Source organism: Madurella fahalii, assembly GCF_045866475.1.
Source record: "Madurella fahalii IFM 68171 DNA, scaffold_2, whole genome shotgun sequence".
NCBI classification, from domain to species: domain Eukaryota; kingdom Fungi; phylum Ascomycota; class Sordariomycetes; order Sordariales; genus Madurella; species Madurella fahalii.
Window position 1 is genome coordinate 3,722,126 of NW_027263972.1, and position 16,928 is coordinate 3,739,053.

Below are 16,928 nucleotides of genomic sequence, written 5' to 3' on the forward strand. Positions count from 1 at the left end.
ACGAAGCAACTGCTGCCCAGTGGCGACGGCGTAGTCTCATAGCGACTGAAATGGGGGATAAAAGAAAAGAAAAAAAAGCAACGACATGTTTCGGCCTTCTCCGTCCAGACCTTTCCAGGAGGACCCCGTCAACCTCCTCCCTATCCCTTTCCCTTACCGACATCCTAGGTATCTAGGCAAACCCGGAAGGAATAATCCTCCCACCTCGGAGCAAGCCCCCCGGACACGCCGACCCTGTGACCCACAAAGTCAACCTCGTCGCCCAGCACCGGAAAGCTAGCGACCCCCCGGAACGACGTAACCCCTGACCAGCCGTCCGCGGCGAAATCCGCATAACCCGCCCGCGTTTCGGGGTACACCGCCCCGCTCAGCGAGTTGCGGCAGCGGAAGGCAAAGTAGACGCGGTGCGCCGCGCCGGACGGCTCGACGGCGCTCTCGGCCGGGTGGGGCGTGGCCTTACGTTTCCGTGTCTCGATGCCGGTGTCGCCATCCCACCCCGCCCCGTGCTCGGCGTGGGTCCCGTCCCCGTCGGCATTGGCGGCGGCGGCGGCGGCGGTTGTGGCCTGGCGGTGCACCCCAACCTGAACTCCCCCTGGCTGCTGCTCGGGCGGGTCCTGCGCCTTGATAAATTCCCTGATGGCGTGCTCCGAGAGGCTGAGCCGCATCGTGCCATGGATGACGCCCAAGTCGAAGGAGGCGGCCAGGAGGATGGCGTTGGCGTTGCCGTCTGGGAGGCTGAGGCTGATGTCGAGCGTCTTTGGCGCCAGCGCCCACATGCGCGAGCGGGCGTTGATGCTCGGGCAGTCGACTTGGTACGTTCCCGCGAGCTCGGTTAAGGTGGGGAGTCTGCGGAAGGGCTCTGGCTGAGGTGGAATGTGTGCCGACGGGATTGCGGGGCCGCCTCCGCCAGCGTTGAGGAGGCCGTCGAGGCTGGTTTCGGTATTGTTGGCTGCCGTGGAAGGCGGGCACTGGATCTCTTGCGGAAACGGAGCAAGCTGGCTGGCTTGGGCGGCATCACCAGGTGTATTGCTCACGACAACGGTCTCATACTTTCTGGGACGGCCCCGGCGCCGAGGTGGGTTGTTGCTTGGGACGACTGAGCTCGGCTCCGCGCCGGGATCGTTCTTGACCTTTGGAGGTCTGCCACGGCGCCGAGCCGGCAGAACAGCAGGGTAAGGTCCATTTTCATGTAAATTGGTATTCAGCTCGGGATCCGGATTCGGCGGAAGGACCGCCGAGGGTATCGCGTTGTCAGCACCGCCGTCGGCACCGGAAGGATTAATAGGAGTCTTTCTCGGACGGCCACGTCGGCGAGGGGCCGGGTTCCGAGGAATGCCTTCGCTCAAGCTCCGTAAATCGGGGCGTAATGTGCTCGCCCGAGGCGGAGTGCCAGCCGGTGCTTGGAGAACCGCGGCCGCTTGTTCGGCCATCAGGGGGGACTTCCTGGGACGTCCACGACGGCGGGGAATAGTTTGTTGAGCATCTTGTGGAGCGGCCTCGCCGTCAAGCCGTGGCTGCTTTCTCGGTCGACCCCGAGGGCGACCTGTCATCCTCGCCGAGTTTCGCTTGCCGCACTAAAATCTTTGATCCTCGGAGGTGACCGAGAATGAAGTGACGAAAGAAATTGAACGCAAAGAAAGGTAGGTGTGGGTGGCCAAGCGGAGGGTAGCTAGCTTGGCCAGTGATTTTTTTATTGTGAAAGATTCAATCGAGTTCGTGATAGAAGCTGGGTGATCTACCTAGTAGAAACCGTGCTTGGTTGAGGAATCATTAGTTGTACACTTCGAGTTTATTTGCGAGTTGAGAGGATGCAGGCGCGAATGGATGCCCTCCTTCAGAGACCGCACTGCTCGCTCTCCGTGCCTTCCGCACTTCTGGCCAGTAGCGGATCGAGGTTGAGATATTGTAGGCCATTTAATGGTTTAGGGAAGAGCTCGGAAGGTCCCTACGGGATAATATGATGGAGGTGTGATGTGGTGGACGGGGGCTCAGGGTAGGGTAACCGGAGCCTCGATGGTTTTGTTGCGAATACTATACCAGTGTCGGCTCTATTCTGAGGGCAATAATGAGGACTAGGTTCCTACCGAACAAGCGAGGGGGTATTAGTCTATCGATATTGATGTCCTTCTATCAGACTGGGCACTTCTCTATCTCGGAATCCCTCCTGGCCGGCCCGCCAAACGCCAGAGTCCATCACAATACCGCCTGGCATATTCTCACACCGTTGCCCCATCGTTCTACATAGCATCACTGGGGCATTTCGCCATCATCAATATCATTGAGAATCTCGCCGTCGTCCGTGTCAGCCAGGTCCCAGGCATTTAGCATCCCGGTATCTGGGGTCTCCGTCTCTGGAATCTCTGTGAAGCAAGGCCCCGACTCCATCTCTCGGAACAGAGGAAACTGTCTCAGCTTTTCCGCATCATCCCGGATGCACACATCGGTCGAGGCGTCCCAGGTATGAATCTCACCACTAGGGGCCAGATGCACCAGCTCGGCACGCTTGGGATCTGCCATGGCTGTCGCCAAATGCTTCAGGCCTGCCCGCATCTCGTCTATCGGGTTCGTCCATTCCCAGGCGGTCGGAGGGTAACACCGTCTCGCCGAGTTGAGCTTGGGATTAACTTCGGATACTCTCCCTAGATAGAGGCTGACGGTGAGTTCCCCCACCGAGACGGCCTGTCCCTCAAGCGGTTGGAGTGCGACCTGGCAGACGCACCGCATGCGGAGCCGGAGAGATCGTAGCCTTGAGAGTAGCGGTCTGATGTGGGGACAAAAGTGGATCGTGCCCGAGTCGTCGATAATATCTGTCCCGCAGAGATCGAGATCGAGCGAAGTAACGTGGGTCAGCAGGCTGATGTACGGCTCCAGGCTTCTCAGATGAAGGTAGTCCGGCTGCCAGGGGTCGGCCCGCCATTCCCTGTTCTGCCACCTCGCCGCGAAGCGCACGGTTTTGAGCTCCCTGAATTCCAGCAACATTAGACAGAAGCGGCCGAGGTTGGCGGGCGTGTTGAAGCACATCAAGTCCGGATCGCCCCACGGCCCGACCCCTTCCAGGACGATGTTGACGCATCGCAGGCTCTTCTTGAGCAGCGCTCGTGACTTGTCGAGGGATTTTGACTTGCGACTGACCAGGCGGCTGATGACTCTCGGGGTGTACTCAATCTTGGGATAAAAGGTGGGAAACGCGAGGCTGTACCATCGTTTGCATAGGGCCAAGCGACCTATGTCTTGCTGGAAAAACGACGGGGGGAGAAACTCGAGGATCATCAGCCAGATCTCGGGCGGCAGCTGAGGGACACGCTCCATGGCTCGTTCAGAGGGGTCTGGCTATCGGTTTGATCCGCCCGCGAGAAAAGCTGGACTGAGATGAGTGCTCATGGGGAGGAGGGACGCGATCACAATACCCAGCGTGTAAAAGAATTGGACTTGGTAAGTGAGGGATGCTCGGTCTGCGCTCCTACCCCGTGCCACCTTGGGGCTGACCGGGCTTGCTTATCAGGGAATCGGAGAGCCGGGGTTGCTTCATTGATTTGCATTGGTCAATCTCGCGTTGGCTTTCAGCAACGGAGAGCGCCGCCAGGCAGAAGCCACGCCAATGGCGATCAATGTTGATATAACAGAAGCTACGCAACAGCCAATCGATAATTGCGGGACGTCTCCCTCCCAATCGGTGAGCCTCAGCCATCGCCTGGGGGAGACTTCTCTGCAGGTGATACCGATCATGAGTGGTTGAGATTGAACAGTTTTCTTCAAGCTGAACAAGGGGCGCGTTACCGAATCTCGGCGTTGCCGTGGGTCCAGGCCCAGGTGCATGGCGGGGCATCTGGGGAAACGGTTTGTCATAATACAGCTGATTACGGTAATATGGTGATTATTTTCCACTACGCATCCAGCAGTGGGGCAGATGACAACCCGCGCTGGCTGCCCCTCGCTAAAAACGCCTTGTGTCTGACAAAGTCATCGACTCGAGAAAAGCAATGAAGACGCCGAGAACGGCCCCTCGGTAGAAGCTCGCATAGAGTCCATGATGAGTGTGGCAGAGATGAAGATTGATCCGGCAAGAGCAAGTGCTCTTATTTCCCAGTTGCAGGGCGTCAACGAGAGAATCGCAGCAGTTGCAAAGGGGCGCGCAGTAAGTATTCTCCAGTAGAGAAGACGGTTGGGAGACAGGAGGCCCCCTGTGGTCTTCTTTAATATGCCGTGTTCATGATGTCTAACGATGCTGCTCAAGGTGCGGTTAGTGGCGGTTTCGAAACTAAAGCCGGTTAATGACATCCTCGCCCTCCACGAGGCTCCCGCACGGCAATTGCATTTTGGCGAGAACTACTCGCAGGAGCTCGGCCAGAAAGCCGAGTTGTTGCCCAGGTCAATCCTGTGGCACTTTATCGGCGGGCTGCAGTCAGGTATGCACTACTCTTACAACCACAAAGCCTAGAACGACACTGAAAATGATGGTCTGCAGGGCATTGCAAAAACCTGGCCAAGATCCCCAACCTCTGGTGCGTCTCCAGCATCGACACGCTAAAGAAGGCGCAACTACTGGATAAGCACCGGGGGGAGAAGATCAAGGCTGAGCCGGAGACCCCAAAGACCAACGTCCATGTGCAGGTGAACACGTCGGGCGAGGAGTCCAAGTCAGGGTGTGCGCCGGGAGCAGATGTCGTGTCACTCTGCCGGTCTATTGTCAACGACTGCCCGAACCTTCACCTGCTGGGCCTCATGACCATCGGCGCCATCGCGCGAAGCGTGGCCACAACCGCCGACAACGAGAACGAGGATTTTGTCGTGTTGAAGCAGCAGCGGGATCTGGTGGCCAAGGAGCTGGGCCTTGACCGGGAACTAGAGTTGAGTATGGGCATGAGCGAAGATTTTGAGGGTGCGATCGTCATGGGCAGCGACGAAGTGCGCATCGGCAGCACCATTTTCGGGCAGCGGCCGGCCAAGTCGGAAGCCAAGATCGTGGCCTGAGATAGTCCTTGGAGCCTTCTGACCAAGTCGAGAATCCTTTGTAGATACACCGTCTTTTCCGCCCCACTGTATGACCAAGGGGATGTGATATTGTAACCCGACACGCATGGGACCACAAACACCCCGATGGCTGCCAATGGCTACCAATGGCTACCTATTGCGTCGGGACATACCGAACAGATGTGGTCCAGTAGAGTGCACGTGTTATGTAAACTTGGGAGTTATCTTGAGCGCGGCAACCGTCGAAACGGCACGACAACGCTGGCCAACACAAAAGATTTCCTGGGGACTGCATGGAAGGTTGAAACATGGGGGTCGCTTATCGATAGTGCAGCTGCGCAGTCTGCGGGAGGCGGGGGAGCAGGGATTTAGCCCCGGCCGTGCTTTCCGTGGTTGCTTGGGGAACCCAAACAATCAACAACAGAAGGAGGGCAGCGGGAAGGCAATTGGTTCACACGGCGCCAACGCAGGCCGTCGCCTCAGCCGGGAACAGTCTTAATGAGGCCCCGTTATACCCTGCATAAGAGCGCTTGCATTGCTTCTATTCTTCATCAGCTTCATTACCTGTGATATTTCCTTCTGGTCGGGGGAGTCTGGGACTCAAGCCGTCTGTCTACCTTTCTCGGCAGCAGAAGCTTCCCGTCGAGACGAGGCTTCCTTTTGATGCACCGATTGCAGTCTGCTCCCCGCTGAAGCAGCAAAACAAGATACCCCATCCGCATTCCGTCTTCGCAGCCAGAAAGACACCACATTCCAGCACGCGCCATCTCTGCCATCACCACCCCATCCCACCCACAACAATGCCTCCCGTAGAGAGGGATGCGGCCCGAGACAGGGCCTTAAAACATCAGTCTTCCGCATCTTCTGACCATGGTCGTGCCCTGGTTCCCATGTATGTCGGCCCCCCCCCTCCCCACTCTCGCAACCCACGATGACCATGTCATGTCGGCCCTTTGGCGCTCGCTAATCAAGAACAGGTGGGACAGCTCAGACCCCGAGAGGGCACCCCCACCGCTCCCTCTCAACCCGCAGTCGCCTGGCGTCTCCCGGGCAGGGACGTCGAGTGCCATCCAGTCGGCCCATGCTGCCCTGACCGAGAAGGCGCGTGAAAACGCACTGGTGCCGCATCTGCCCAAGCGCATGGCCGACACATCACCAGAGCGGCCCGCCGTGCTGCGAGGCTCGTCGCACCGCCGCATGCAGTCTCTACAGCCTTCGTCGGTCAAAGACATGAGCCTGATGATCGAGTCGGGGACGCGGGACTCGTCGGCCCACTCCACACCAAGATCTCCCGAGAAGATCGAGAGGCCCACGACGCCGCTGCGGGGTCGAGACTCGTTTGTGGAGCCAAAGGACGAGAGGGACGATAGGTCTTCGTCTACTGGCACCCCGAAGCCGGGGCCCAGTCTGACTCCCATCATCAGGCCGACTGTGCGGCGTCCGCATCAGAGTATTCTGGGCGAGAACACCCCCCCGCAGTCGGCTACTATGCTTGCGCTACAAAACATGAGCACGCAGAACAGCTCGCCTACTCCCAAGGCACCCGAGACCCCGCTTGCGAACGTTACCAATGCCTCCACGGCGCTGGTCAAGGTGCCCCAATCCCTCGAATCTCTATCCAACCAGATCCTCACCCTCACCGACATCGCAACGACCCTTCAGAAAGAAATGTCGCTTCTCAGCCGGCGGAGTCGCGACAATGCCACAGACCTGCTGAGCTTAAAAGAAGCCACAAATGCCCGAGACGAGGACATCCGGAAGAGCCTCCGCGAGCTCATCACCGATGCCAAGGCGCGGTCTACCTCTAAAGATCCGTACGGGGGCCCTCTTCTGATCGACGGAAGACACCATCCCTCGTCCCCGACACAGCTGTCAAAATCTGTCCGGCCGTTTTCGCTGCCCCGAATACCGTCCCCGAACAGCTTTGCGGCCTCCCTCGACAGAGAGTCCTTGCTGAGCACACCATCCCTGTGCGGGCCCGACTCGCCCACCACAGTTGCCCTCCTTGAGAGGGTCATTCGGGAGATGGGCACCAAAGAAGGCCAAGACGCCTTGCTTGCCCGTCTTACCGAGCTCGCCGAGAAGCTTTCCGGGATGGCTACTGCCGACAAGGTCCAGGAGCTCGCGCGCTTCGTCAAGTCGAACCAACAACAGGCCATTATCCCTGCCGCCGGAGGAGGCAGAGGCGGTGGCGGTGATGGGGGCGGCCGAGGGCTCGACTGGGACTTCGGCGAGGATGAAGAGAGGCGACGGCATGCGGCTCTCGACTTCATTCATGGGCAGGGCCAAGGCGGGAGACTTCTCCCCGACCAAGATGGGCGCCATTCGTCGGCCGCCGCCGCCGCACACGCTGCAAACGTCGTCAACGAGGAGGTTCTTAAGGCCATCCGCACTGTCAAGGACAGTGTAGCCCAAAGCGGCGGTTTGACGGCCGAAACCAAAGCCCTCGTCCGAGAGCTTCGCGGCGAAGTTCTGGGCATGGGACGGGAAATCGGCCGCAGGCTCGATGAGATTACCGAGGCCGGTGCAGGGAGGACCGAGACGGCTAATAAAGCCGAGATGGCCAAGGTAATCGAGGAGGGTCTGGCAGAGATGAACCAGCAGATGAACAACATTCTGCGCGAACATCTCCGGCAATCGCAATCGTCCGGCACGCTCGCTTCCCGGGACTCCTCAGTCGATTACAAGGAGATCTACAACAGTGTGCGGGCCGCGCTCAAGGATACGCAAGCAAATAAGCCTCGTGCTCCTGAGCTCCGGAGAGAGGATGTCATCCATGCGGTCAAGGATGCTTGGGAGAAGTACAAGCCTGAGATCGAGATCCAGCAGATCGGTTTGGAGCGAGACGAGATCCTTGCGTGCCTGCAGGAAGGGCTCCGTGCGTACGCGCCTCGCGACAACCGTCCTCCTGGGGCCACCAAGGATGAGGTATTTGATGCTGTCGTTGAAGGTCTGAAGCGCTGGGTGCCTCCAAAGGTCGAAACTCCCGCGACTCTCTCGAGGGACGAGATCCTCGAAGCCGTTAGGGAGTGCTTGGAGGAGTTCGAGTTCCCTGTGGCGCCTTCGGCCATGGGCGCTGAGATCTCGAAAGAAGACATGCTGGATGCCGTCAAGGAAGGGCTGCATTCGTTTGATTTCCCTGCGCCTCCTCCGCCGCCGCCTCCTAGCTCCGACCTTACCCGGGACGATGTCCTCGATGCTGTCAATGAGGGTTTGCAGACCTTCGACTTCTCCTCCATCTACTCCAACGCTTTGGTCCCCCAGTCCTTATCCAAAGGGGACGTATCTGATGCTGTCAAGCAAGGACTAAAGTCTCTCGACCTCTCGGCCGACATGATAGATGCTGTAAGAGAGGGAGTCGAGACACTTGACCTTCAGGCAAACGTGCTGCGCGCTGTCAATCAAGCGCTCCAGTCGTTCGACTTCTCAGCCGCCTACGCGTCCGCTGTCATTCCGCGACCGGAGCTCTCGAGGGTTGACGTGGCAGACGCGGTCAAGGAGGGAATCGAGTGCCTCGACCTCACCAACGGCATCACGCTTGCCGTAAAGCAGGTCCTTCAAACCTTTGATTTTTCTTCGGCCTCCTCATCGGCTCTGGTTCCACATCAGGATGCCTCCCGTGGGGATGTAGCGGATGCTGTCAGGGAGGGTCTCAAATCAGCCGACCTGTCCAAGGATGTCACGGAAGCGGTAAGACAGGTGCTCGAGAACTTTGACTTTTCCGCCTCTACTTCCGCTCTCGTCCCTCGTCCAGACCTGTCCAGGGTTGACGTCGTTGATGCCGTCAAAGAAGGCTTTGAATCTGTTGACGTCTCTAAGGATGTCGCGGAAGCCGTCAAGCGAGTGCTGGAGGCCTTTGACTTGCCTGCGTCCACCGCGGCCCTCATCCCCCGTCCTGACCTGTCTCGGGTTGACGTTGTTGATGCCGTCAAAGAGGGCCTCGAAACCTTGGACCTCTCTGCTGGCCTTGGAGAGGCCGTCAAGAAAGAGCTGCAAGCATTCGACTTCTCGTCGGTACAGTCTTCTGCCTTGGTTCCTCACAAGGACCATGATGATGAGATCGTCCAACGCCTACACGAGATCAAGCAGTTCCTGCAAGCTGAGTTCAGAGCAGTCGCGGAGGAAGCGAAGCAAAGCATTGCGGCGAACGGCCGGGACACCGAGCAGGTCCTAGACGCGACAAAAGATGGATTCGAGAAGCTCCGGCAGGACATTGAGAGCTATGTGGACCGAGCGAAAGGTGAATCCGATCAGGAGGAGTTCATGGAGCAGCTACTCCGCACACTTGACGGTTTCCGTGACGAAGTGGCGGAGCTCGTCAACCGGTCCACCGATAGCTCCCGCGCTCTTCTCAAAGAAGAAATCGAGTCGTTGCGGGACGCGGTCAACTCCTCACTGGTTCCGGCCCTACCTCAACCAGGGAGGCATAAGGAGGTTCTTGAGGCTATTCACGAGGGGCTCAGCGGTCTTCGGGCGGAGATCAGCACGCGGCCAATTGCCGGGCTCACGGAGATCTTGGATGCCTTGCAAGAGGGTCTTGGCGACATCCGCACCAGCCTGAACAATCTACGGGATAAGCCCGCCGATCTTACTGCTAACGACGAGATCTTGGAGGCGCTAAAGACTGGGTTGGACAGTGTCCGGTCGGATATCGACGAACTCCGCGAAGAAAGCAAGAATGACCGGGCCTTGGCTACCATCAATAATACTTCCAATGCTGTAGTGCCTGTGGAGCAGATGCTGAAGCACGACGATATCAAGAACCTCGAAGTCTTGATCTCGCAACTCGGCATCAAGGTCGAGGCCCTAGAATCCGCCCCACCGCAGGCTGTCCCGACCCTTTCCAAGGAAGACCTGGCGGGGATGGAAGAGACGCTTCGCACCGTCGCAGAGTCTGTCACCGAGTTGCCTAATCGGGAGCCGTTCGAGGCAATGCAGGAGAGCATCCGGAAACTCCAGGAGACTGTCGCCGAGCTGTCAACCCGGGAACCACCGGCCCCGCCGCCGCCTGCAAGCACCGATCCCGCATCAAGGGAAGATGTTGAGGCTATCGAGAATATTCTCCGTAACACGAAGGCCCGTCTCGACGATCTCATGGATGGAGAGCAGGCTGTTCGCAAGGACCACATCGATACGCTGGAAGCGCTCATACTTGAGACTCGGGAGAATCTCAGTGGAGTTTCCACGCAGATGGATGCGATGTCCCGCAAAGAGCACATCGACTCGCTGGAGACCCTGATTCTCGAGACTCGCGAGAGCCTTGGCGGCCTTGCCACGCACGTCGATATTCTGTCTCGGAAGGAGGACGTGGCCATGGTCGAGTCGCTGGTGACCCAGATCATTGCTTCCTTTGACGAGATGAAGGAGCGACATGAGAAGGCTCTGGAGGATCCGGAGAAGGTGACCAAGACTGACGTGGAAGCCGTTGAGGCTGTTTGCCTGGACACCAAAGTCCTCATCGAGCAGATCGTGAAAGCCGACCTTGCCAGTCTCCCCTCCAAGGAGGACATCGAGGGTCTGGAGTCCCGCCTCAGAGACCTCGGGGACCGGATGGACACCCACGCCGACGCTAATGTCAAGTCCTTTGAAGAACGCCAAGCGGAGACGGTCGGAGTAGGCGTGAGTGTGAGCGAGGTAAAGACGCTTCTCGAGGAATTCCAGACCGTCGCACGAGCCAAGCTTGAGGATGGCGCAAGGGGAATCGACTCCGTTCACGCCATTCTCGACGCTCTGAGCGATAGCATCCGGAAGAACGAGAACGTCGGCGACGACCTCAAGGAAGTGCTTGACACGATGAAGTTGGAGTTTGAGGATTCCAAGACCGGGATGGTCGGCGTCAAGCTCGAATTGGACGAGAAGCTCCAGGCTACAGCTGACACCATGGTTGCCAAGCTCGACGAGCGCGTCGCCGAGCTGATCGCCAAGTATGAAGAGTTCCAGCTTCTCCAAGACGACCGCGCCGCAAAGGGCGAAGCAAGAGATATCGAATTGGAGACCGCCGTTATCGGAACCAAGACCATCGCAGAGGAGCTCAAATCCCTCGTCGACACCCTCGGGGCTGCAGTCACAGACTCGATGGAAAAGATGGAAGAGGCCTCCAAAACGGTATTTGAACGCGTCGAGGGTCTCATCAACAAGTCGGACGAGAACCAGGCCGAAGGGAAAGCAGAGCACCAGCTTACGAGAGAACAAGTCCAGGAGGCCATCGGCAAGGTGGACGGCCTCCAAGGCCAAGTCACTGAATACCAACCCAAGATCCTCGAGGCACTCCAGCACGTCATGGTGCTAGTCGGCGAACACTATGAGCATTTGAAGGCGTCGACCATGGCGATTCAGGACAGGGTTGAGCACCCGCTGCTGCCGCCCCCTCCTGAGAAGTATGACGACACCATGGTTCTTGAGAAGCTGGAGACACTTGTGGGCCACACCCATGTGGCCCACAAGGCCTTTGAGCAGCTTGAGACGCTTGACAAAGTCCATGGGCAAGTCAAGCAGATCGCCGCCGAGCTGGCCGCATTCCTTGCCGCCCAGACCCAACGCATTGCCGATGAGCATGAAGATAGAGAGAAGACTCTTCAGGAGACAACCATTGCCCTGGAGCGCCGGCTCGAGGAGAAGGAACAGGTTGAGGCACAGATTGCGACTCTCAGAGAAGAGGAGGCCCGCCTCAAGGAGAGCATCACTGTTACTCTTCCTGCGGAGCAGGGCAAAATCACAGAGCAATTCCTGGCTAATCTGCAAGCCGAAGAATCCCATCTCAAGGAGGCAACCGCCAGCCTCAGAGACGAGCAGGAACAGCTCAAGGAGACCTTCCTTGCCAACCTCAAGGAGGAGCAAGCCCGCCTCATGGAGACCAACGTGGCTCTAAAGGAGGAGCAGGACCAACTCAAGGAGACATTCCTCACCAGCCTTAAAGAGGAACAGGCTCGCTTGATGGAGACGAACGTCTCTCTGAAGGAAGAGCAGGACCGTCTCAAGGAGAGTTTCCTCACGAATCTCAAGGACGAAGAGTTGAGGCTCAAGGAGATGAACGACGCCCTCCGTGAAGAGCAGCAGGTGCTGAAGGATACATTCCTCGCCAACCTCAGGGAAGAAGAGTCGCTCCTGAAAGAGGTGAATGCCGGCCTCCGAGAAGAGCAAGAGCGCCTCCGGGAGGCTTTCCTGGCCAATTTGAAGGAGGAGGAGCAGCGACTGAAAGAAGCCAACGAAGCCCTGAGACAGGAGCAAGAGCAGATGAAGGCCGCTTTCAAGGAGGAGCAAGAGCAACTCAAGGCCATTCTCAGGGAGGAGAACGAGCAATTCAAGATTACCCTCAAGGAAGAGAACGAGCGTCTCAAAGTCGAGCTCCTCACCAGCCTAATGGAAGACGAGGCGCGGCTGAAGGAAGCGAATGCTTCCCTCCGGGACGAACACGAGCAAATGACGACAGGGTTCCTTGCCACGCTCAGGGATGAGGAGGAGCGCCTCAAGGACAGCTTGATCCTGCTTCGTGCCGACCAGGAGAGCCTCAGCCGTCAGAAGACGCGGTTGACGGCGGATCTCTCGTCGCTCGACACTGCCCTTCGTCTCCGTCGCGAGGAGCTCCACGACATGGAAGCGCGTGCTGAGAGTCTCGAGCGCCGAATTCTCGAGGGGGTCATGGACCACTCGAGAGTTCTGCTCATGGCCAAGACGAATCGGGCTAACAACGGGCGTGACTCGATGAGCCGCAAGCGTGTGTCGTCGACGCAGAAGTCGGCCGAGTCAACCGGCCCATCCACTCCAACCAACGGCAACGCCAAGCCCCGCTCCGTAATCAACATGGCCATGTCTGCCCGCAGCAAGACCAACACCCCGACCAACTCGTCCCGTCGCATCCTCTCCCTCAGCCAGATCACCAACAATGTCCCCACGGGCGGCGTGAAGCGCAGCCAGAGCGTTAGGACTCCTGGCGCGGCGGGCCGGCAGCGCAAGACGAGCTGGGCTGCTCCGACTAGCGGTGCGGCGGCGAAGGGGTATGGTGATCTAGGCGGGGACATGGACGACAAGGAGAACATGGACTTGCGCGAGGAGGAGGAGGACGAGAGCCGCCGGTCCAGCAACGACAGGTTTGAGACGCCCCCGCCAGCACCGGTGGATATTGTCATCTCGGACGCGGATGCGGATGCGGATGCGGACGGGGACGCTGTTGTCGTCGATGGTGATGACGTCACTGGTGAGAATGGCGGTGATGGCGATAGAGATGCGGAGGACTTGGCGGATGATGGCGACCTCGGCCGTTTCAGCGATGAAGAAGGTGTCGCGGATGACGGGATGACGGAGCGGGAGAGCCTCAGGCGCTCGAGCCACGGTACTACCGTGATCACACCCACCGAGGAAGGGGAGGAGGGCTGGACTGGGGCCGAGGAGGAGGAGTATGGTGATGAGAGGGTGGATGTCGCGAGTGAGTGGACGGAGAGTGTGGCTGGTAGTCGCAGGGCGAGTGGGCTCAGTGCGGCTGAGAGCATTGCGGTGTAAGAGGGGGGGAGGATGGGTGTGTGTGTTGGCTGTGCACTGTTTAGCTTGGATGGGAGAGATGAGATGGACGAGATAGATGAGACATGATGGTACGGATGATGGATTGATGGGTTGGTGGGTTGGGTTGATGGGTTGGGAACATGGACTGAATAGCGAGCGGGCAGACTGATGGGGGCGGGCGGACCCCTTTTCCTTTGTCATTTCTTTTGTAGTTTTCTTATGTGTCATGATGGTTAAATTCCCCGCGAGCAGTGATTACAGTGTCTGATTAGCCGGGCGTCATTGGGATATTGGGAATGCTAATGGCAACGCGGGCGATGGATCAACGGAATAGTTTCGTGTACGTAGTATGTACTGTACCTATCGCAACGGGGCGTTGAGCCGGTGATGATGAAATAAATACATTATCATACATGGGTTTAACTCCCGGTATCTTTGTGACTCAAGGCACGCCAGTTCCGTTCGAGATTTTGTTTCGTGACATGCTGCAGACATGATTACATATGTGTACATTCAGAGCCAAAGCCAAAGCCATCAGCGATGCCTCGGCCCAATCTTTTCTTGCCCGTCCATCCACGGCCGTAGCACCTCGGGAATGGTGACCGACTTCTCCGTCTCGTCCCAGCCGTTCTCGAGCAGCGCGGCCAGCACCCGCGGCACCGCCAGCGCCGTCCCGTTGACGGTCCAGGGGTACACCAGCTTGCCGCCGGTCCGGAGGCGGGTGCCGAGGCGGCGGGTCTGGTAGTCGGTGCAGATGCTGGCGCTGGTGACCTCGCCCCAGCCGTCGTTGCGGTGGCGGCGCGAGGGGAAGTAGGCCTCGATGTCGCACTTGCGGGTGGCCGAGGCGCCGAGGTCGGCGGTGGGCATCTCGAGCACGCGGCAGTGCAGGCCCAGCGACTCGAGCAGGTCCGTCTGCAGGTCCACCATCTCGTCGAAGACGTCCTGGGTCTGGGCGGGGTCGGGCGCCGTCCAGGCGAACAGCTCGACCTTTGTGAACTCGTGCACGCGGTACAGGCCCTTGGTCTCGCTGCCGCGGGCGCCGGCCTCGGCGCGGTAGCACCGCGACGCGGCGACGCGCTTCGCGGGCACGTCGGCCTCGTCCAGCACCGCGTCGGCCTTCATGCCCGCCAGCGGGATCTCGGCGGTGCCGGCGAGGCAGAGCTCGGGCTTGCCCCGCGCCGCGTCCTCGGGCGTCTGCGCCACGGCGTAGATCTGCGTCTCGCCGCTGGCGTCGCGCGGCTGGAACCCACAGGCGCCCGCGATGTGGCTGTAGACCATGCTCGGCGGGCTCACCTGCCGCCAGCCGGCGCGCGTGGCGGCCGTGAGCGCGTAGCTCACGAGCGCCTGCTCGAGCTGGGCTGCCTCGTCCAGGAGGTAGTACCAGCCCCACCCCGACGACGCGGCGGCGGCGGTGAAGTCGAGGAGCCCCAGCTCGGCGCCGACGTGGATATGGGAGCGCCACACGCGGTCCGACTGCGAGGGCGATGGTTCCGGGTGGTCGTTGATGTAGCTCAGCACGCGGGGCTCGTTGCCACGCGGCGTGGCGTCGCTGGTAAGGTTGGGGATGGCCAGGGCGAGGCGCTCCATCTCAGCCTTGAGCGAGGCCTCGGCGTCTTCGATGGACGCCAGCGCGGCCTTGACATTGCGCGCCTCATCCAGCAGCTGCTCTCGCGACATGGAGCGGAACCCGGCGGCTTCCTCGTCGGCGTCGTCGCGGCTAGTTCCGGGGTCGGTGATCTGGCGGCGGAGTAGATTCCCCCGCTCGCGGAGCTTGCGGCCCTCGCGCTGCTTGGCTTGCCATTGAGCGAATAGATCGTTGATGCGAGCGGGGTAGGAGGCGGCGGCGGAGTAGTTACGGTCGCGGCAGTTTTGCGCATAAAGGTCGGGGTTTTGGCGGATGTGCTTGAGGTCGAGGACGGGCTTGGGCGCTATGGTTGGCCGTTGGGCGGCAAGCTGCTGGTCTTGGGGTGTCGAGCTTTGTAGGAGTCTTCGGCTGCTATGGTAGGAGGCGAATTGCGTAGTTTGTGTTTTCCGTAAGGGAGAGTGAGAGCGGGCAGACGCTGGGAGAGGAAGCGCAGTGCGCCTGATTGAGGTTCGGAGGAGGCATTGGAGGCAGGTGAAGGGCCTGCCAGCGCCGGCGACGGGCGGCCTCATTTCAGGTAATTGCTTCTTTTCCCAGCTGATCCGAGGATAAGACAGACGAAAGACAAACCTCTTGAACTGGAAGGGAAAGATTCAGACGTGAGAATCGATGATCATGGCCAAAGCTTTTCCGGAGAAGTCTTGGATCTCTTCTGCCAAGCTCGAGATCGAGTTTGACTTTAAGGTGTGGAGCTATGACCACCCATGGCTTGATTCGGTAATTGCGAAATGCTTGGATTTCTGGAGCCACGATTGACTTAACAGAACATGCTATATCCATCGCAGCCAAACGCTTCACAATAATATTCGCGTCGTTCCCGGCTCCTGGTGTCGGCTTTGCGGCCTCGCATCTCCCGCTTCGATCAAGCGCTCCCGTTGCCAAGGACGCCGACCGGGCATCGCGTCTGGTCCCCTCCCGCCGAGACGACAAGCCAGCCGCCATTTGTGACCCATCCCCATGGGGATACCAGTAAAATAGACGAAGTGAAACCAGGTAGGGCCGCCAAAATCAGGCTTGTTCTCCTCTTTCACACAAGTCACGGTTCTTGGTGCGCGCCATCTGCAATAAGGATGGACCATTCCTTCAGATGGTTAGGTCATCGACTTTGCGTTGGAAATGGGGTCAGTGGGATTGCCATGATCAGGCCTGAGGTCGCGACCGATCGATGACATCTTCATCTCGTGTCACAGTGACAGCTGGCATCCGATACGGTGGATCGTCGGAATCGCCACCGATTCCTTTTGCACTAGCAGAGTTTGAAGCGGCTCCGAGCATTTGTGGAAATGAATGGGACCGTGGACCCCGAGGACGGGTTCTACATTGGGGAGATCTGTGACGGTTACGGACGGCATCGGTACTGTGTTGCTTGCCGGATGCTTGAAATGTAGATGTAACGAAATCAACGAACCAACCAACAGCTCCCAGGGAATTAGTCGCATCTGGTGGATCTGCGGCCGCCCATGGCCAATGGCCGATGGCTTGGGGGGGGTGCGACGATCCGTCGACAGGGGCCATCTCCCAAGATGAAACAGGGGGGAAATATCGGAGAGGTTGTTTTAGGCTCCCCTGTTGGCTTCTCCAGGGCTTCCTTGTGGGTGTGTCGCACTGCAGCACGAGCTTCCGTCAGGGTCTTCCCAGCGGCATCCTACCATGGTAGGGAGCCATAGTAAGCTAGAACGGTCCAGCCAACGCCATCTCGTTCCCCAATTGGAACGGGGAGTCTGGAAGCCAGGGACCCTTTCCCATTCCTCGCGGCGCAGCGTTATCTGCATCCCAGCGGGTTGGTTGGGACAAAATTCCATTCCTAACTTTGATCCAA

At 59.0% G+C, this 16,928-nt stretch overlaps 5 protein-coding genes across 5 annotated transcripts; 2 read left to right on the top strand and 3 right to left on the bottom strand.

Annotated features, from left to right (window-relative positions):
• Positions 1 to 164: 164 nt before the first annotated feature.
• Positions 165 to 776, bottom strand: MFIFM68171_03846 (uncharacterized protein; the record flags this gene model as incomplete). The annotated part of the gene is made up of 1 exon (XM_071059267.1): positions 165 to 776. One exon carries the CDS (start codon positions 774 to 776, stop codon positions 165 to 167), a length of 612 nt encoding a protein of 203 aa, XP_070915368.1.
• Positions 777 to 2,247: 1,471 nt separating this feature from the next.
• On the bottom strand, positions 2,248 to 3,309 carry MFIFM68171_03847 (F-box domain-containing protein; the record flags this gene model as incomplete). The annotated part of the gene is made up of 1 exon (XM_071059268.1): positions 2,248 to 3,309. One exon carries the CDS (start codon positions 3,307 to 3,309, stop codon positions 2,248 to 2,250), a length of 1,062 nt encoding a protein of 353 aa, XP_070915369.1.
• Positions 3,310 to 4,030: 721 nt separating this feature from the next.
• On the top strand, positions 4,031 to 4,971 carry MFIFM68171_03848 (Alanine racemase family protein (ISS) (Fragment); the record flags this gene model as incomplete). The annotated part of the gene is made up of 3 exons (XM_071059269.1): positions 4,031 to 4,135; positions 4,235 to 4,406; positions 4,466 to 4,971. The coding sequence occupies 3 exons, from the start codon at positions 4,031 to 4,033 to the stop codon at positions 4,969 to 4,971; spliced, it is 783 nt and encodes a 260-aa protein (XP_070915370.1).
• Positions 4,972 to 5,771: 800 nt separating this feature from the next.
• MFIFM68171_03849 (Transport protein USO1) lies at positions 5,772 to 13,467 on the top strand (the record flags this gene model as incomplete). Its single annotated transcript, XM_071059270.1, has 2 exons — positions 5,772 to 5,863; positions 5,949 to 13,467. The coding sequence occupies 2 exons, from the start codon at positions 5,772 to 5,774 to the stop codon at positions 13,465 to 13,467; spliced, it is 7,611 nt and encodes a 2,536-aa protein (XP_070915371.1).
• A 534-nt stretch (positions 13,468 to 14,001) lies between these two features.
• On the bottom strand, positions 14,002 to 15,621 carry DIA4 (Serine--tRNA ligase, mitochondrial; the record flags this gene model as incomplete). The annotated part of the gene is made up of 1 exon (XM_071059271.1): positions 14,002 to 15,621. The coding sequence occupies one exon, from the start codon at positions 15,619 to 15,621 to the stop codon at positions 14,002 to 14,004; it is 1,620 nt and encodes a 539-aa protein (XP_070915372.1).
• Positions 15,622 to 16,928: the final 1,307 nt, after the last annotated feature.